The following is a 21,116-nucleotide window of genomic DNA, read 5'->3' as shown; positions in this document are numbered from 1 at the left end:
ACAGCAGGGGACCATAAGATGTGTGATACTAGTGCACATTTACTCTTTTTATATATGTATCGTACAAAACTGAAAACCACATTGCCTCCATCCTCTGAACAGCATTTAGCTTTTACCATTTTAACATTTAAAATAGAAAAGGTGTCGATTTTCTGAGTGTCAAGACTGCACATTCAGCCTACCAAAAGCTATGATTCAATGCATTATGGATAATTACTTGCATGAAATTAGGAGCTAATGAAAACAATGGTGCAGTAAGTGTAAATAAAGCAGACAACTACCTGTGCAATACATAGAAAAGTAGTCTTGGATACATAAAAGAGAACACAGATAATTCTGTTAAATGAAATTACAAATTAACAAAGGCCTGCATTGTGTATGGTCAGAAAATGTTTCTAGATAAGATGCCATTAAAATTTACAGCAATACCCCCACTGAAAGCATCATGTAATAAAATCTTACAATTACCCTAGTACTGCGTTTAGATTAAAATGTCCAGGAGATATGTGAGCTTTCTAAACATAACTTTGACGGGTTAAGTACTACACCAAATAAGTATAAAACCATACACTACAAAACAACAAAAAAATATTAAGAGAATAGTTAGCATGATTACGGACAACCCCTTTCCATTGTCACCTATTTGTAAACCCCTGAGCTTAACTGTAATTACGTACAGTCAGAATAGTGACGGCGGAGAATCTTCAACATACAATCTTCAATTGCTTTCACTCCACTGCTTTGGTTCCATTCCTTTCAGTGAAGTGTCTCTATTGACAGTAGTTCACTCTTCTTTGATCTAGGTCTACTTTTGGCATGTTTTAAAATAAGCAGTACTGGTCAAACCCATGATAGGAAAAAAATCACGTTCTGCAGCTCAAACTACCTTTTTCTGCCATGTTGAATAGGTTGATGTACCATGTCGTATGCAAATCTATTTTCCCCACAAATCGCACAATGAACTCTCTTCTGGAGTTACTGAAGAAACTGACCTCAGAATGTAGCCCTCGCTTATTCCCGAGGACTGTCTCTGTTCTGATATAATTGTTTGTTAAAGTGACCGTGGTCAGACTATCAACAAATTCGGATTTTATTTTCTACACGACTGTGCCACTTTACCCTTCTGGAATTATAAATTGTGTTCTAGCACACTGTTATTAGTGCCACCCATCACCCTCGTTTGTTGTTTTTTGCCATCTGAAGTGAGTTTAAATATGCCGTCCAGTAAGAAAATAAAGTGGCTTATTATCACTGCTGCTGGCTGTCTGGAACTCATCACGCAGCCGGAACTGCCATTCATCTTCCAACTCCAGACGTACGATAGTTTGACGTAATGAACTTCGGTCTTGACAAATCACACAAAGTGTGGCACCTTTAATTGCACATACAATTAATATTAATTTATGATCTCACCAAAATACAATTATTTTAAAGCTCATCTTCTAAATTATGTAATCTCACCCTAAAGTTAAAGTGCTGTTTTCCACATCATAACCAGAGCTAGAGGCTTACTGCTGCCAGTAATTGCAATCTATCTGCCATTTGAAGCACTTTCTAACACTAGTATAGTCAGGCTTTAGGGGAGAGGAATAAACAACAGTCACAATTCTGTTGGCTGATTGTGCAGTTGTAGCAGCAGCTGAAGTGAAATGGTATACTGCTTTCTGGCAGCAAGAAGTGGGCAAAAAGTCAAGGGAGAGAAGCTAACTTGTTGCAGTTTGGAGAGGTAGGCCATGGAGCAAAGGCCAGGGAAGCAGAGTGCAACACCTTGAGTGCACAGCCAGAAACCTGCAGCAGGCGTTCTACCTTTATATAAATACATTGTAAAAATGTGAAACTACAAAAGAAAAGTAGCAGCAGACACAGCAATTACTATGGCCCAGAAATTGCGGTCAGAGGCTTCCTGCGGGTGGGCGCCTCCGACTAAAATGTTTTTTTACAAAAGTACCTGGTGGTCCCGGAGGTACATAGGACTCAAATTGGCCCCTGCGGATTTTTGGCGCACTCACCCAAGGTGTGCCGACTTCCTAGGATAAAAACGGCGCCAAAAAGTTGTCACCGCATTCTGGCCACTCTGTGGCCTCTCCCATGGCGGCGAGGCGTGGCAATTCAATTAGGGGGCGGAGCTAGGGTCCTGCGTTCAAAAGAGTGCAGGCAGCTCAACACATGCACACTGGAGATTTCACGCATGCAGAGTAGTTCCTCTGTAGTGTGGGACCCGATGTCCCGCCCTATCCCCGACCGAGTGGCCTCCCACACCGGCCGACCGGCCCGCTGACTTCCCGGGCTGAGGTAGGACTTGAGTTTTATTTTTTATTTATTGATGGTTGTGCTTTGTTTAGTGAGGAGAGTTTTGATTGTGGGGGGAGGAGGAGAGTTTTGATGGTGGGGGGGGGGGGGGGGCGGGGGGGAGAAGAGCGTTTTGATCGTGAGGGGGATTGGGGGGAGTTTTGATATGGGAGGAGGAGTTTTGATGGGGGGTGGAAGGAGGAGAGATTTGATGATGGGAAGGGAAAGAATTTTCATCCGTGGGTGGAGAGTATATTTTGTTCGGGGGGTGCTAACTTTTATTTGGATATTTTGAAAAAATTATGTAAATATGTTTTGTCTCTTTACTTCTTTTATTTTTGTAGTTTAAGCTTCCATGAATGCTTCTGTTGTATAGTAAATTAACTTTGCGAAGTTTGTCATATGTCCTATATAGCTGTTTGATCCAATTCACATTTTTTAGTCAAGTCATTAAGTACCTACCTGCACTGATTTCTTAACTCTCCAGAAGGGTTTTCTGTGTGGCCACAAACACTCGCCCAAGTTAGTTTGGAACAACTATTAGCTGTGCAAACTGGCTTAAATGGCCAAAACAGGCATAGGTGGCTGGTAATGCCCCCTTTTGAAAAAAGAACGAAACTAAAAAAAAATCCTAATGAACTCACTTACAACTGGCGCAAACTGAATGTGCAGAATGCTGATTTTTAAGATACTCCAGAAAAATCAAGTTGCTCCAAAAAAACCCAGAGCAACTCCTGGGCAAATTTGGGCCCACTGACTTGTGGTCCAAGGTGTTTGCAGTCCAGCGTGTGGGCCCATCATACATGAGTATTTATTTGGATATAATTTCCTATCCACCTTCATATTTTCTTTCCTCATAGGAAAATTGTTATTTTGTCTTTCAACCTAATGGACAGGTTAGATTTATTCATGAACAATGTAAATTTCACTGCAGCATTGTCTGGCAGATGGAGCACACAACACTGCCTCTGAACATTCTAGCTGAGAAATAAGGAAACATATCCCAGGAAAGTAAACGCAACCTGGGATCACGTAGACCTGGACCATCAATGATGGTGAGTTACAATTATACGGGGCTCCCATTACTATCAATGAGAATACCCCCAAAAATACAGAAACACAACACAATATATTAAAAAAAACACCTCACATATTTAAAATTAATTGAAATTGAATTTAATTAAATGTTTTTGGCAAAAATGTATTTTTTTGAATTTTTTAAACTGTTTTAAAAGGGGTAAAATAAACTACCTTAATTGACAGGGTTTTTAATATAAAAATTACTGATAACATTTTATTTTTCTATCTTTTAAAACTCCTACGCTGGTAAAAGTAGGCTATACACCTGCTTTTACCAGGCGTAAGAGTTTGAAGGACATTCGCTGGGCAGGAGTTGGGCAAATAGCCCAAATCTCTGTGTGTGAATGTCCTTCTCCCGGGAATGCATGCAATCTGTCAAAATAAATTTTGACAGTCCACAAATGCGGGGCTTCTTCGGACATGTGCGCACATCGTACGCACCCGGAGAGGCAGCAATTTACGGCCCTATATATTTTCTGCAACATTTTCTGATCATTAAGTAACCAATACATCATACATTAGTATTTGGATATAATTTCCTATCCACCTTCATATTTTCTTTCCTCATAGGAAAATTGTTATTTTGTCTTCCAACCTAATGGACAGGTTAGATTTATTCATAAACAATGTAAATTTCACTGCAGCATTGTCTGGCAGATGGAGCACACAGCACTGCCTCTGAACATCCTAGCCGAGAAATAAAGAAACGTATCGAATCGAGGCAAGCAAAGTTAAATATCAAACAGTGGAGCTCCCTGACCATCCCGCAGAAGCCAATTCAGCAACAATGTACAGATGAGAACTGATGCTCCATTACCTTTAAGAAACATGAATTTCTTGAGAAAGTCAGCAACAACGAATGAGTCACAGAGGTAGAGGAGAAGTCCACTGAACAACACCTCCTCGGATTTTATGTTAACTGAGTGAGGTCGTGAACTTACGTAACACATGGCAATCTGAGAATGGGAAAGAATAACAAAGTTTGTGTAATGAATATCTCGTTCTTGTTTATAAGCCAGAATTATTTATTTGAGCTACTTTTCCACCATATTTTTCAGTTTAAGTTGTTCATTAATAATAATAACCCTGCTGTCAAACTGAGGTCTGATGCATAACACTGCAATAGTGCTGGAGAGCGGAAGATTATGTACAACTGCAATACAGCTACAGTGAGCATTGTGCCCAGCCTACAGAGCTGGCCTGAAAAATGTATATTAATAAAAGAGAAATTATGTGAGCAAGACATGAAATGAAGAATTCCATGAAAAGACAGAAGAAACTTGACATCTACTCATTACAGCTGGGTTAAATTAATTAATGTTAGTGTTAGTTTAATAAATTGATGTTAATATTAAATAATTAAATCTGCAATTTCCAGGAACTCCTTTCTTAATGCAATTCTGAAGGGTTTATGAATATGATGACCTGATAGTCCAATGGGTACATATCAAGTGTCTCCTGTCTTTTTCAGCATCACAAATACATAAATTTAAAAAAAACACATTTTATTGTATTATCTCATCCAAAACACATTTTTACCATAATGTATCTGCTCCTGTTGAAGTATCAGTTCAACCAGGTACTGCAGCAAGAACCATACATTACTAGTACAAAGTGGTCAAATATGCTTCTCACATTCAGGATGAGTGTATGGTTGAGACTCTTGTTCATTGCAGCAATCTATTTAAGTAAAGGCTCACCTCAGGACCCAGGTTCATGTAGCAATCAATGGCTAACACTGGGTTCTTACTGTTGCGTACAGCTTTAGGAAAGAGTTTGTAACTAGCATGTTGCAGGAACTTCTCCAGCAGAAACTGGGCAGGAGCAGCCAGCATTGTGCTTTCACTGTCGGGAGCACAGACATACTGAGAGGCTGAAATCATATTGAGGCTTTCGCTCACCTGTATGTAAAGGAACAAGGCTGTCAATGAACAGGTCAGGAAGAAAAATTAGCTGCTGTATGGTTATCATTGATCAGTCCAAAACTCTAAAAGACTATGGCCAGAATTTTCCTGGGTGCTAGCAGGCGCGATTGGTGGCGGGTCAGGTGGGAAAGTTGTTAATTTTGACAGCGCGTCGAGAACGTGCTGTCATCCCACACTCACATGCCTTTCCCCCAGCCACTTCTGTCATCACAGAGCCGACCCGACCGGCAGCGGCGGGTGACCTTAGAATTCATTATCAGGTGGTTTACAGCCACAAAAGAGCCTTTTTTCACTTACTTTTTAGAAACATAGAAAATAGGCGCAGGAGTAGGCCATTCGGCCCTTCGAGCCTGCACCACCATTCAATGAGTTCATGGCTGATTATTCCCTCAGTACCCCTTTCCTGCTTTCTCTTCATACCCCTTGATCCCCTTAGCCGTAAGGACCATATCTAACGCCCTCTTGAATATATCCAATGAACTGGCATCAACAACTCTCTGCGACAGGGAATTCCACAGGTTAACAACTCTCTGAGTGAAGAAGTTTCTCTCCATCTCAAGCCTAAATGGCCTACCCCTTATCCTAAGACTGTATCCCCTGGTTCTGGACTTCCTTGCATGGCCACGGGATTCACGCAGCTTGGGAACCACGTCTGTCAACCTGAGACGAGAGTTCCATGTCCACTGCTCCAACTGATTATTTGACAGCATCAAATGTACAGTAAAAGCTCCCACCTGACAGATGGTCATTTTCCTCAGGCAGAAGCTGTTGCTCAGTCCATTTCCAGCAGAGATTCTGCAGGCTGCAAGTGTTCCCAGCAAAGTTTCCACCCAGTGTTACCTCATTAGAAGAAGTCTCTCACCATTGATAGAATGCTTCTGCCATCTGTACTTCACCTGCCATCTATTCCATCAACAATGGTGCCGTTTATACTGTCTTACCTTGGTCCTCAGAATCGGATCACGATGAGCCCCAACACCAGCAGCACCAACAAAAACACCAACCTTCTCCTCAACCACCTGATGTTGCACAGGACAGAGGGCATCGGCACCCGAGCATATTGCTGCCCGGGAGGCCAGGGATGGCCTCATCTTGGCCAGATTTAGATAACTTTATGCTGTACACTCATATGGCTGCCACCACCCCACACCAACACCATAAAGCATCCCTACAATGACACTCATCACCTTTGTTAACTCTAGACTTGACTATTCCAACGCATTCGTGGTTTGCCTCCCATATTCTGCCCTACGTAAACTAGAGGTGATCCAAAACTCGGCTGCCCATGCCCTAACTCACCAAGTCCCATTTACCCATGTGCTTGCTGACCTACATTGGCCTCTGGTTAACCAACGCCTCGATTTCAAAATTTTCAACCTTATTTTCGCCCCTCCCTATCTCTGTAATCTCCTCCAGACACCCCCCCCACCCCCCCACCTCCACACCCCGAGATGTCTGCGCTCCTCTAATTCTGCCCTCCTGAGCAGCCCTGATTATAATCGCTCAACTATTGGTGGCCATGCCTTCTGTTGCCTAGGCCCCAAGCTCTCGAACTCCCTGCCTAAACCTCTCGTCCTCTCTACCTCTCTTTCCTCCTTCAAGACGTTCCTTAAAACCTACCTCTTTGACAAAGTTTTTGGTCACCTGTGCTAACTTCTACTTATGCGGCTTGGTGTCAAATTTTTATCGCATAATACTCCTGTGAAGCACCTTGGGACATTTCACTACGTTAAAGACGCTATATAAATACAAGTTGTTGTTGTTGGTACCGTTATGTCTCACCATTCACTGCAACTCACTAAGCCATTTCCAAAGGTGCACACAAATCTGTCCAAGACTGGAAAGTGTTGAAAATAAAGATTTCAATGTTTGACACCACATTAACAGAAATGTTATATAAACATTGGAGAAAACACCCACGTGACTATCCTTGTGTGTTATTAGTTGGTATGACTGCACTAGGATGAGGGTGAGTGTGAAGACTAGTGATATGGGGAAGTGATAATGTAGATAGAGAGGGTTGGGTGGAGGTGCAAGGTAAGTTGGTTTGAGTAAGGATGTGCAGGAGTAGGGTAGGGAAGGCAGAGTGATGGGGATGTGATGAGAGGCACAGCAGGATGCAGTTGAGTGTGGCTTTGTACTAACGTTTTCTGATCTAATTATATAATTGAAATGCTTGCAGCACTGCACCCAGGTGCTCCTGACCACATGCCTGCTTGTGACCTCCTCTGCAATCTGCAACTAGACTCTCTTGGTCTCCTGGGGAGGTCTCTTCTGTCCATCGGAAGGGACGAGGACCTCCCTGCGTGCTCCGACTCCCTCCATAGGCGTATCTTTTCTAAAAAATCCTTTTTTTTAATGAATATTTTAATTTTTTTTAATTCAGCCATGTGGGAAAACACTAAATAGGTACAGTAAACTATTCTTGCAACCATGGAGCTTCCCCTTGTTTCGATTCCAAATGGACACACAAAGAAAAAATAGAGTAATTCCAACACAAATATCAGGGATGATGAAAGATCATCGACTTGAAACGTTAACTGTATTTCTCTCTCCGGCTGACCGGCTGAGTATTTCCAGCATTTTCTTTTATTTCATTTTCCAGCAACCGCAGTATTTTGCTTTTGTTCTAATTCAAAACAAGCTGTAATGTTCAGCCTGTATTTCCAGCATTTTCCATTTTTATTATAAATATTGGGTAATTGTTTTAAATGAATTTAAATATTAAAAATGTAAAATTTAAAATCTTTTTTTAAAAAGTTTTCTTTTAACTTTACATGGCACATTGAGATCATTCACTGTAACCTTGTGCGAGAGGTTCAATATCAGGTGAAATACATTCTTGTTTAGGATCAAGTCAGTATTCATAAAACTTAATATCTCAGGATATTCCTTACCATTATCTTGGGTTTTATAACAAAATCTTTATGTCCTCCAACCTGGATGTATTTCTTCATGAGACTAAAGTGATTGAATCGACAAAGGAGTAAACCACTGCTATTTGTCCGTAGGTTGAAGTCAATGTCTTCACAGGTATACCTATTAGATACAAGAATGATTTAATTCTTTATTTTTCTCTCTACACAAGTGCCACCCATAGTAAAAGTCTGTGTACAAGGATACAAACTGAGCTACAGAGTTCTGCATAATCATGCCTCCTTTTAATGGGCTAATGGGCTTCAGTTACCAGGGTGGCAAACTTATTACAAAAATTTTTTTCATTTCATTATTCCTGTCTACGGCTTTTTCTCAGTCAGCTCCAGAATTCAGAGACAAAATAATCTGGTTGTGAGGCAGTTGCTGTACCATACATGGCTAGGTTCCCCCCCAAATATCAATCCTTATAAAAAAGAAAGCTAACAAAGGAAAATTTGACTCGTCCCCTTCCCCTCTCCTCCTGAACTAGAAGGAATGTTTATGGACTTGAGAAGGAAGGCTCAAGTTAGTGGAGGAGGATGGATTTCAGGGATCAGGATTATTGTCTGTGGTTAGCATATACTGGCCCAGTGATGTCACTACTTTCTGCAAGCACTGAGTACAGCTGCAACAGTGAGACTAATGCTGTCTTACATCGTGAATTACTTAACCTCTGGAAGTAAAGTGAATGGATGCACCTTGTACAGATAGTTAAGGTTTTAAGAGCAGAAATACGCTTTGCTAATATAATGACGTATTTCAAATGAGAAACAGTATTACTATTAGAAGTAAGACTTCAGCAGTATTGAGGTGGAACTAAAGAACAAAATGGTAATTTTTCATTATAGGGAGTGTCCAATCTCGAAGTGTTCCACACATAACAACATAAGAATAGAAACAGGAGTAGACCATATGGCTCCTTGAGATCAATAAGATCATGGCTGATCTGATCATGGACTCAGCTCCACTTCCCTGCCCGCTCCCCATAACCCCTTATCCCCTTATCGTTTAAGAAACTGTCTATTTCTGTTTTAAATTTAGTCAATGTCCCAGCTTCCACAGCTCTCTGAGGCAGCGAATTCCACAGATTTATAACCCTTGAGAGAAGAAATTTCTCCTCATCTCTGTTTTAAATGGATGGCCCCTTATTCTAAGATCATGTCCTCGAGTTCGAGCCTCCCCCATCAGTGCAAACATCCTCTCTGCATCCACATTGTCAAGCCCCCTCATAATCTTATACGTTTCGATAAGATTGTTGTGTATGAATAAAGAGTCTGAGTGTATAGTGTGAGCTCAAAGTAAAGTGTGACCTTAATCTTATATTGCAGGTCTCCAGAGTGCCTCTCCAGCCTGTGAGGCCTCCTTAAGTACCTGTGCTCCCAAGGGATTGTGGGATCCCTTCGGACTCCAGGGGATGAGCCCTCTTGTGGCTGTACAAGCTATATACAAGTTTACATATATAACACTCCTCTCCCCCGCCCCCCCCAACACCCAAAGTCAACAGTGTAACTATTTACAAAGTGAATCGATCTGGGACCTTTCTTTCCCTGGTTGATTGTCTCAGTGCAAATGCTGGTTTTGGTGAATCGTTTGTTGGGTCCTCGCTGGGCTGCTGTGCAGCTGGCCTTGCTGGGCTGCCTGGTGTGGTGAGTCCTGCTGGGCTACTGCGGGTGATGGGTTCTGCTTCGTGGCCAACCGAGGTGTCGGTTGCCACTTGTGTGTATGTTGGGGGGTCAAAGAAGGTAGGGTCCAAAGTAGGTTGCTCAGGATAGTCCGTGAATCTGAGTTTGATTTGGTCCAAGTGTTTCCGGTGAGTGAGTCCATTTGAAAGTTTGACCCGAAACACCCTGTTCCCCCCTTTGGCGCGACAGTGCCGGGAAGCAACTTGGGACCTTGTCCATAATTCAATACAAATACAGGATCATTGATTTCAATTTCGCGTGACACATTTGCGGCCTCCAGTGCGCTAGTGCAGCCTTCGGCCGCCTGAGGAAAAGTGTGTTTGAAGACCAGTCCCTCAAAACTGCCACCAAGCTCATGGTCTACAGGGCCGTAGTAATACCCGCCCTCCTGTATGGCAAAGAGATGTGGACCATGAACAGTAGACACCTCAAGTCGCTGGAGAAATACCACCAACTATGTCTCCGCGAGATCCTGCAAATCCCCAGGAGGATAGACGCACCAACGTTAGCGTCCTCATCCAGGCCAACAACCCCAGCACTGAAGCACTGACCACACTTGATCAGCTCCGCTGGGCAGGCCACGTAGTTCGCATGACAGTCACGAGACTCCCAAAGCAAGCTCTCTACTCGGAACTCGTCCATGGCAAACGAGCCAAAGGCGGGCTGAGGAAACGTTACAAGAACACCCTCAAAGCCTCCCTGATAAAGTGCGACATCCCCACTGACACCTGGGAGCCCCCTGGCCATAGACCGCCCTAAGTGGAGGAAGTTAATTCGGGAAGGTGCTGAGCTGCTCGAGTATCGTCGCCGAGAGCATACAGAAATCAAGCGCAGGCAGTGGAAGGAGCGTGCGGCAAACCAGGCTCCCTTCTCACCCTTTCCCTCAACGACTATCTGTCCCACCTGTGACAGAGACTGTGGTTTTCGTATTGGACTGTACAGACACCTAAGAACTCATGCTAAGAGTGGAAGCATGTCTTCCTTGATTCCGAGGGACTGCCTATGAAGATGATGATCATGATATGTACTTTGTTGAAGCCGCCTGCTCTCTACCTGTTCGTGTAGATCAGGGTGAATTAACGAGAGCCTTGTCTTGAGTGCCCTTTTCAGCAGGTGAAATCCCAGTGAGCAAGTGGGGTTTCGTGCAGTAGCTAAGCAGGACTCGGGATAGGCGAGTCTGCACTGAGCCTTCAGTTACCCTCTTGCACTACTCTCTCTGCCTGACCATTGGATGCTGGTTTGAACGGGGCAGATGTAACATGTTTGATCCCGTTACGGGTCATGAATTCTTTGAACTCGGCACTGGCAAAACATGGCCCGTTGTCGCTCACAAGGACATCAAGTAGTCCGTGCGTGGCAAACATGGCCCGCAGGCTTTCAGTGGTGGCAGCGGACGTGCTTGCCGACATTATCTCACATTACAAACTTGTATTTACTCTGTACAGCCACCAGAGGGCTCATCCCCTGAAGTCCCAAGGTATCCCATAATCCCTTGGGAGCACAGGTATTTAATAAGGCTTCACAGGTTGGAGAGGCACTCTGGAGACCTGCAATAAAAGACTAAGGTCACACTTTACTTTGAGCTCACAGTGTTCAATCTGACTCTTTCTCCATACATTACAACTGACGACGAGATTAAGATAGAGAACCCAAAGATGCAGAGAACAGTGGGTATCCTGGAGAAATTTTCAGAGGGAGATGATTGGGAAAGTTTTGTGCAGCGACTCGAGCAATACTTCGTGGTCAACGAGCTAGATGGGGAAGAGAGCACTGCCAAACGAAGGACGCTCATCCTCACCGTCTGTGGGGTGCCAACATATGGCCTCATGATGAATCTGCTCACTCCAGTGAAACCCATGGGGAAATCGTACGACGATTTGTGCACACTGGTCCGAAAGCATGTGAACCTGAAGGAAAGCGTTCTGATGGCAAGGTACCGGTTCTACACCTACAAAAGGTCTGAAGGCCAGGAAGTGGCGAGTTATGTTACCGAGCTAAAATGCCTTGCAGGACATTGCGAGTTTGAAGGACATTTGGAGCACATGCTCAGAGACTTTTTCGTACTTGGCATTGGCCACAAAACCATACTTCGCAAACTTTTGACTGTAGAGACCCTAACCTTGAGTAAGGCCATAGCAATAGCCCAGGCGTTCATTGCCACCAGTGACAATACGAAGCAAATCTCTCAGCACACAAGTGCTGCTACAAGTACTGTGAACAAAGTGATGTTGTTTTCGAATCATAATGTACAGGGCAGGTCACACATACCTGCAGCTACACGTCTGCAGATGACTCACGCGAGTCCACCATCAAGGGTGATGAATGCAAGGCCATTGTTCACGCTGCGGAGGTGATCATCGTTTCCATTCATGCTGATTCAAAGAGTACATTTGCAAGGGCTGTGGAACAATGGGACACCTCCAACGAGTGTGCAGGCGAGCTCCTAAGCCTGTTAACCCTGCAAACCACCATGTTGCAGATGAGGACAGATCCACGGAAGATCACGATGAACCAGAGCCTCAGAAAGAGGCAGAGGTACATGGGGTGCACACATTCACCACAAATTGTCCCCCGATAATGCTGAATGTTGAACTAAATGGACTCCCAGTATCAATGGAGCTGGACATGGGCGGGAGCCGGTCCATCATGGGCAAAAAGACTTTCGAAAGGTTGTGGTGCAACAAGGCCAGTCTTAACTCCAGTTTGCACGAAACTAAGAACTTACACAAAAGAACTGATTCCTGTAATCGGCAGTGCTATCGTAAAGGTCTGCTACGATGGAGCAGTGCACAAGCTACTGGGTGGTACCGGGCGATGGTCCCAGGCTGCTCGGCAGGAGCTGGCTGGGAAAGATACGCTGGAACTGGGACGACGTCCGAGCGCTATCGCCCGCTGACGACACTTCGTGTTCCCAGCTCTTAAACAAATTTCCTTCGCTGTTCAAACCAGGCATCAGGAAATTCCAAGGAGCAAAAGTGCAGATCCACCTAATTCCGGGGGTGCGACCCATCCATCACAAGGTGAGAGCAGTACCATACATGATGAGAGAAAGGGTAGAGATCGAGCTAGACCAGCAACAAAGAGAAGGCATCATTTCACCGATCGAGTTTAGCGAGTGGGCCAGTTCTATTGTCCCAGTCCTCAAGGGAGACGCCACCGTCAGAATCTGTGGCGATCACAAAGTAACTATCAATCGTTTCTCCCTGCAGGACCAATACCCACTACCAAAGGTTGAAGACCTCCTTGCAACGCTGGCGAGAGGAAAGACGTTCACGAAGCTGGATCTGACTTCAGCCTACATAACGCAGGAACTGGAGGAATTATCGAAGGTCCTCACCTGCATCAACACGCACAGGAGTCTTTTTGTTTATAAAAGATTCCCATTTGGAATCCGATCAGCGGCGGCGATATTCCAGAGAAACATGGAAAGTTTACTGAAGTCGGTCCCACACACGGTGCTCTTCCAGGACGACATTTTGGCCACAGGTCGGAACACAGTCGAGCACCTGCAGAACCTGGAGGACGTTCTTAGTCGACTCAACTGCGTGGAGCTCAGGTTAAAACGCTCGAAGTGCGTCTTCCTGGTGTCTGAAGTGGAGTTCTTGAGAAGGAGGATTGCGGCGGACGGCATCAGGCCCACCAACGCGAAGATGGAGGCAATCAAGAACGCACCTAGACCACAGAACGTGACGGAGCTGCGGTCGTTTCTGGGACTCCTGAACTACTTTGGTAACTTTTTATCGGGTCTCAGCACACTGTTAGAACCACTGCGTGTCATACTACGAAAAGGGGGTGAATGGGTTTGGTGCAAAAGCCAAGAAAATGCCTTTGTAAAAGCGATAACATTGTTATGCTCAAACAAATTGCTTGTGTTGTATGATCTATGTAAATGTTTGGTACTAGCATGTGATGTGTCATCACATGGCGTCGGGTGTGTATTGCAACAAGCTAATGATTTCGGGAAACTGCAACCGGTTGCTTATGCATCCAGGAGTTTGTCTAAGGCTGAGAGAGCCTACAGCATGATTGCAAACGAAGCGTTAGCGTGTGTCTAAGGGGTAAAGAAAATGCATCAATACCTGTTTGGGCTAAAATTCAAATTGGAAACTGACCATAAGCTACTTATATCCCTGTTTTCCGAGAGTAAAGGAATAAATACCAACGCATCGGCCCACATCCAGAGATGGGCGCTCACGTTGTCCACATACAACTACGCCATCCGCCACAGGCCAGGCACAGAAAACTGCGCCGATGCTCTCAGTAGGCTGCCATTGCCTACCACGGGGGTGGAAATAGCGCAGCCCACAGATCTAGCCATGGTTATGGAAGCATTTGAGAGTGAGCAATCACCCGTCACTGCCCGGCAGATCAAAACCTGGACAAGCCAGGTCCCTTTATTATCTCTAGTCAAAAGCTGTGTGCTTCACGGGAGCTGGTCCAGTGTTCCAGTGGAAATGCAGGAAGAGATAAAGCCGTTCCAGCGGCACAAAGGTGAAATGTCTATACAGGCAGACTGCCTTCTGTGGGGCAATCGAGTAGTGGTCCCCAAGAAGGGCAAAGACTCCTTCATCAATGACCTCCACAGTACCCACCCAGGCATTGTAATGATGAAAGCGATAGCCAGATCCCACGTGTGGTGGTCCGGTATCGATGCGGACTTAAGAGTCATGCGTTCAGATGTAACACATGCTCGCAGTTAAGCAATGTACCCAGGGAGGCGCCGCGAAGTTTGTGGTCTTGGCCCTCCAAACTGTGGTCTAGGGTACACGTCGACTACGCAGGCCCGTTCTTTGGTAAAATGTTCCTTGTGGTTGTAGACGCGTACTCCAAGTGGATTGAATGTGAGATAATGTCGGCTAGCACGTCCGCTGCCACTACTGAAAGCCTGCGGGGCATGTTTGCCACACACGGCCCACCCGATGTCCTGGTGAGCGACAACGGGCCATGTTTTACCAGTGCTGAGTTAAAAGAATTCATGACCCTTAACGGGATCAAACATGTCACATCTGCCCCGTTTAAACCAGCGTCCAATGATCAGGCAGAGAGAGCAGTGCAAACCATCACTCAAGGCTTGAAGAGAGTAACTGAAGGCTCACTGCAGACTCGCCTATCCCGAGTCCTGCTTAGCTAATGCACGAGACCCCACTCACTCACTGGGATCCCTCCTGCTGAACTGCTCATGAAAAGAGCATTTAAGACAAGGCTCTTGTTAGTTCACCTGATTTCCATGAACAGGTAGAGAGCAGGCGGCTTCAACAAAGTGCATACCATGATAGCGCAAATGTGTCAAGCGGGATTGAAATCAATGATCCTGCATTTGTATTAAATTATGGACAAGGTCCCAAGTGGCTTCCCGGCACTGTCGTGGCCAAAGAGGGAAGCAGGGTGTTTTGGGTCAAACTTTCTAATGGACTCATTCACCGGAAACACTTGGACCAAATCAAACTCAGATTCACGGACTATCCTGAGTAACCCACTTTGGACCCTACCTTTTTTGATCCTCCAACATACACACCAGTGACAACCGGCACAACGGTTGACCACAAAGCAGAATCCATCATCCACAGCAGCCCTGCAGGGCCCAACCCACCAGGCAGCCCAGCAAGGCCAGCTGCACAGCAGCCCAGCGAGGGCCCAACAAATGATTCAACAACACCAGCTTTCACACCGAGACGATTAACCAGGGCAAGAAGAGCCACAGATCGACTCACATTGTAAATAGTTACACTATTGACTTGGGGGGGGGGGGGTGGGGAAGTTTTGTTATATATGTGGACTTTTATTTACTATGTACAGCCACCAGAGGGCTCATCCCCTGGACTCCCAAGGGATCCCATAATCCCTTGGGAGCACAGATATTTAAGGAGGCTTCACAGGTTGGAGAGGCACTCTGGAGACCTACAAAAAAAGACTAAGGTCACACTTTACTTTGAGCTCACAGTGTTCAGTCTGACTCTTTCTCCATACACTACACAATCTACAACCACAAGGAACATTTTACCCAAAAACAGGCCTGCATAGTCGACATGGACCCTGGACCACGGTTTGGAGGGCCAAGACCATAAACTTAGTGGCGCCTCCCTGGGGGCATTGCTTAACTGCGAGCATGTATTACATCTGTGCATGCAGGACTCGAAGTCCGCATCGATACCGGACCACCACATGTGGGATCTGGCTATCACTTTCATCATTACGATGCCTGGGTGGGTACTGTGGAGGTCACAGATGAAAGTGTCTTTGCCCTTATGGGAGACCACGACCGCACAGAAGGCAGTCTGCCTGTATAGACATTTCATCTTTGCACCACTGATACGGCTTTATCTCTTCCTGCAGTTCCACTGGGACACTGGACCAGCTCCCGTGAAGCACACAATTTTTTACTAGGGACAGTAAGGGGTCCTGGCTCGTCCAGGTTCTAATCTGTCACACTGTGACAGGTGATTGCTCACTCTCAAATGCTTACATAACCATGACTAAACCTGCGGGCTGCGCCATTTCCACCCCTGTGATGGGCAATGGCAGCCTACTGAGAGCTTCGGCGCAGTTTTCTGTGCCTGGCCTGTGGCGGATGGCGTAGTTGTATGCGGACAACTTCAGCGCCTATCTCTGGATGCAGGCCGATGCATTCGTATTTATCCCTTTACTCTCGGAAAACAGGGATATTAGTGGCTTATGGCCAGTTTCCAATTCAAGTTTTAGCCCAAACAGATATTGATGCATTTTCTTTACCCAATAGACGCTAACGCTTCTTTTTCAAAGTGTAGGCTCTCTCAGCCTTAGACAGATTTCTGGATGCACAAGCAACCGGTTGCAATTTCCCAGAATCATTAGCTTGTTGCAGTACACATCCAACGCCATATGACGACGTATCACATGCTAATACCAAACGCTTACATGGATCATCAACACAAGCAATTTGTTTGAGCATAACAATTTTTTGACTTTTACAAAGGCATTTTCTTGGCTTTTGCCCCATACCCATTTGTCTCTTTTACACAGTAAGGTGTGCAGTGGTTCTAACAGTGTGTTGAGACCCGGTAAGAAGTTACCAAAGTAGTTCAGGAGTCCTAGAAATGACCGCAGCTCCATCACGTTCTGTGGCCTCAGTGCGTTCTCGATTGTCTCCGTCTTCGAATCGGTGGGCCTGATGCCGTCCGCCGCGATTCTTCTCCCCAGGAACTCCACTTTAGGCATCCGGAAAACGCACTTTGAGTGTTTTAACTTGAGCTCCATGCGGTTGAGTTGACTAAGAACCTCCTCCAGGTTCTGCAGATGCTCGACTGTGTCCCGACCTGTAGCGAAGATGTCGTCCTGGAAGAGCACCGTGCGCGGGACCGACTTCAGTAAGCTTTCCATGTTTCTCTGGAATATCGCCGCAGCTGATCAAATTCCAAACAGGCATTTGTTATAAATGAAGAGATCTTTGTGCGAGTTGATGCAGGTGAGGCCTTTCGATGATTCCTCCAGCTCCTGCATCATGTAGGCCGAGGTCAAGTCCAGCTTCGTGAACGTCTTTCCTCCCGCTAGCATGGCAAAAAGGTCGTCAGCCTTTGGTAGTGGGTATTGATCCTGCAGACAGAAACAATTGATAGTTAATTTGTAATCACCACAGATTCTGCCGGTGCCGTCTCCCTTGAGGACGGGAACAATCGGACTGGCCCACTCGTTGAATTCGATCGGCGAAATGATGCCCTCTCTTTGCAGCCGGTCTAGCTCGATCTCTACCCTTTCTCTCATCATGTATGGTACTGCTCTCGCTTTGTGATGGATGGATCGCACCCCCGGAATTAGGTGGATCTGCACTTTTGCTCCTTGGAACTTCCAGATGCCTGGTTCGAACAACGAAGGGAACTTGTTTAAGACCTGAGCACATGAAGTGTCGTCAGTGGACGAGAGCGCTCGGACATCATCCCAGTTCCAGTGTATCTTTCCCAGCCAGCTCCTGCCAAGCAGCGTGGGACCATCACCCGGTACCACCCAGAGTGGTAGCTTGTGCACCGCTCCATCGTAGCAGACCGTTACAGTAGCACTGCCGATTACGAGAATCAGTTCCTTTGTGTAAGTTTTCAATTTCGTGCGAATGGGAGTCAAGACTAGCCTTGAGGCCTTGCTGCACCACAATTTATCGAAAGTCTTTTTGCTCATAATGTACTGGCTCGTGCCCTTGTCCAGCTCCATTGACACCGGGAGTCCATTTAATTCAACCTTCAGCATTATCGGGGTTAACTTTGTGGTAAATGTGTGCACCCCATATTCCTCTGCCTCCTCGGTCTGAGGCTCTGGTTTGTCGTGACCCGCCATGGATCTGTCTTCCTCTGCAACATGGTGATTTGCAGGATTAACAGGGTTTGCAGCTCGCCTGCACATACATTGGAGGTGTCCCAATGTTCCACAGCCCTTGCAAACGTACCCTTTGAAGCGGCATGAATGGAAATGATGATCACCCCCGCAATGCCAACAAGGTGTTAATGGCCTTGCATTCATCACCCTTGATGGTGGACTCTGAGACATCTGCGGACGTGCAGCTGCAGGCATGTAGGGCCTGCCTTGTATGTTGCGATTTGAAAACAACATCACTTTGTTCACAGTACTTGTAGCAGCACTTGTGTGCTGAGAGATTTGCTTGGTATTGTCACTGGTGGCAATGATCGCCTGGGCTATCGCTATGGCCTTACTCAAGGTTGGGGTCTCTACAGTTAAAAGTTTGCGAAGTATCATTTCATGGCCAATGCCAAGTACGAAAAAGTCTCCAAGCATGTGCTCCAAATGTCCTTCAAATTCGCAATGTCCTGCAAGGCGTCTTAGCTCGGCGACATAACTCACCACTTCCTGGCCTTCAGACCTATTATAGGTGTAGAACCAGTACCTCGCCATCAGAATGCTTTCCTTCGGGTTCAGATGCTCCCGGACCAGTGTGCACAAATCATCGTACGATTTCTCTGTGGGTTCTGGAGGAAGCAGATTTTTCATGAGGACATACGTTGGTGCCCCGCAGACAGTGAGGCGAATTGCCCTTCGTTTGGCAGCGTTCGCTTCTCCTTCCAGCTCGTTGGCCACGAAGTATTGGTCGAGTCGCTCCAATTCCCAATCATCTCCCTCCGAGAATTTCTCCAGGATGCCCACTGTTCTCTGCATCGTTGGGTTCGTCATCTGTATCTCGTCGCCAGTTGTTGTGTATGAATAAAGAGTCTGAGTGGATACTGTGAGCTCAAAGTAAAGTGTGACAGTATTTTATTGCAGGTCTCCAGAGTGCCTCTCCGGCCTGTGAGGCCTCCTTAAGTACCTATGCTCCCTTGGGACTCCAGGGGATGAGCCCTCTTGTGGCTGTACAAGGTACATACAAGTTTACATATATAAGAAAGATCACCTCTCATTCTTCTGAATGCCAATGAGTAGAGGCTCAACCTACTCAACCTTTCCTCATAAGTCAACCCCTTCATCTCTGGAATCATCCTAGTGAACCTTCTCTGAACTGCCTCCAAAGCAAGTATATCCTTTTGTAAATATGGAAACCAAAACTTCATGCAGTATTCCAGGTGTGGCCTCACCAATACCCTGTATAGCTGTAGCAAGACTTCCTTGCTTTTATACTCCATTCCCTTTGCAATAAAGGCCAAGATTCCATTGGCCTTCCTGATCACTTGCTGTACCTGCATACTATCCTTTTGTGTTTCATGCACAAGTACCCCCAGGTCCTGCTGTACTGCAGCACTTTGCAATCTTTCTCCATTTAAATAATAACTTGCTCTTTGATTTTTTTCTGACAAAGTGCATGACCTCACACTTCCAATATTGTAACACAAATTTTTGCCCACTCACTTAGCCTGTCTATATCCTTTTGCAGATTTTTTGTGTCCTCCTCACACATTGCTTTTCCTCCCATCTTTGTATCGTCAGCAAACTTGGCTACATTACACTCGGTCCCTTCTTCCAAGTCGTTAATGTCGATTGTAAATAGTTGGGGTCCCAGCACTGATCCCTGCGGCACCCCATTAGTTACTGGTTGTCAACCAGAGAATGAACCATTTATCCCGACTCTGTTTTCTGTTAATTAGCCAATCCTCTATCCATGCTAATATATTACCTCAACCCCTGGAACTTTTATCTTGTGCAGTAACCTTTTATGTGGCACTTTGTCAAATGCCTTCTGGAAGTCCAAATACACCACATCCACTGGTTCCCCTTTATCCACCCTGTTTGTTACATCCTCAAAGAATTCCAGCAAATTTGTCAAACATGACTTTTCTTTCATAAATCCATACTGACTCTGCCTGACCAAATTTTGCTTTTCCAAATGTGCTGCTACTGCTTCTTTAATAATAATGGACTCTAACATTTTCCCAACCACAGATGTTAGGCTAACTGGTCTATAGTTTCCTGCTTTTTGCCTCCTTTTTTAAATAGGGGCGTTACATTTGTAGTTTTCCAATCTGCTGGGACCTCCCCAAATCCAGGGAATTTTGGTAAGTTACAACCAATACATCCACCATCCCTACCGCTACTTCTCTTAAGACCCTAGGATGCAAGCCGTCAGGTCCAGGGGATTTATCTGCCTTTAGTCCCATTATCTTACTGAGTACCACCTCCTTTGTGATTGTGATATGATAGGATAGGTTTAAACTTTACATCTGGTGCAAACCTATAGAACAGGCTGAGCTATTGAGTTGACACTGAAAATTAATTTAAATTGAAATATGCTCTGCCATTTGAAGCTCCATCAGAGCAATTAGCAACACTTTCTTACATCGTACAATGAGACAGAAGCATGTAGCAAAAACCATGGTGGCTATAATGAGAGATATCAATTTTCACACAAACTGGAAGAAGCAGAACAGCTTCAAGTATTAAAGGCAATGAATTTCTAGAATGCACTTTGGAACTGAGAAAGACAAAGCAGAATATTTTCTTAATGGTGAGTGAATAAGAGCTGTGAGAAGCAACGGAATTTATGTATCCATGTGCACAAATCACTACAAGCTAGTGCACATGTACAAAAAAGTAATCAAAACTGCCAATGGAACGTAGATCTTTATCTCAGGGGATTGGAATTCAAAAATGAGGAAATGTTGCACTGATCCTCAACAAGAGTATATTGGCATTTACAGTGCAGATTCACCAAAATGATACCAAGGTTTAAATTATGAGGACAAGTTGCATAAACTTGGGTTGTATTCCCTTAAGTTTAGAAGGTTGAGTAGTGACCTGGAACTCACTCCCCCAAGAG

General features: G+C 45.2%; 1 protein-coding gene across 3 annotated transcripts in view; it reads right to left on the bottom strand.

Moving 5' to 3' along the window:
* Positions 1–375: 375 nt before the first annotated feature.
* greb1l (GREB1 like retinoic acid receptor coactivator) overlaps positions 376–21,116 on the bottom strand; it is a 398,395-nt gene continuing 377,654 nt past the window's right edge. For all 3 annotated transcript variants that reach the window (XM_070892951.1, XM_070892964.1, XM_070892957.1), the window contains 4 exons: positions 8,192–8,333; positions 5,070–5,270; positions 4,187–4,325; positions 376–1,372 (listed from right to left, as the gene is read on the bottom strand). In XM_070892951.1, the coding sequence (XP_070749052.1) occupies positions 1,209–1,372; positions 4,187–4,325; positions 5,070–5,270; positions 8,192–8,333 (646 nt within the window). In that variant the 3' untranslated portion in view covers positions 376–1,208. The remainder of the gene's footprint in view (positions 1,373–4,186; positions 4,326–5,069; positions 5,271–8,191; positions 8,334–21,116) is intronic.

Source organism: Pristiophorus japonicus, chromosome 1 (genome assembly GCF_044704955.1).
Source record: "Pristiophorus japonicus isolate sPriJap1 chromosome 1, sPriJap1.hap1, whole genome shotgun sequence".
NCBI classification, from domain to species: Eukaryota; Metazoa; Chordata; class Chondrichthyes; family Pristiophoridae; genus Pristiophorus; species Pristiophorus japonicus.
Note: the sequence above shows the minus strand (reverse complement) of the source record. Positions and strands in the feature narration are given on the sequence as shown.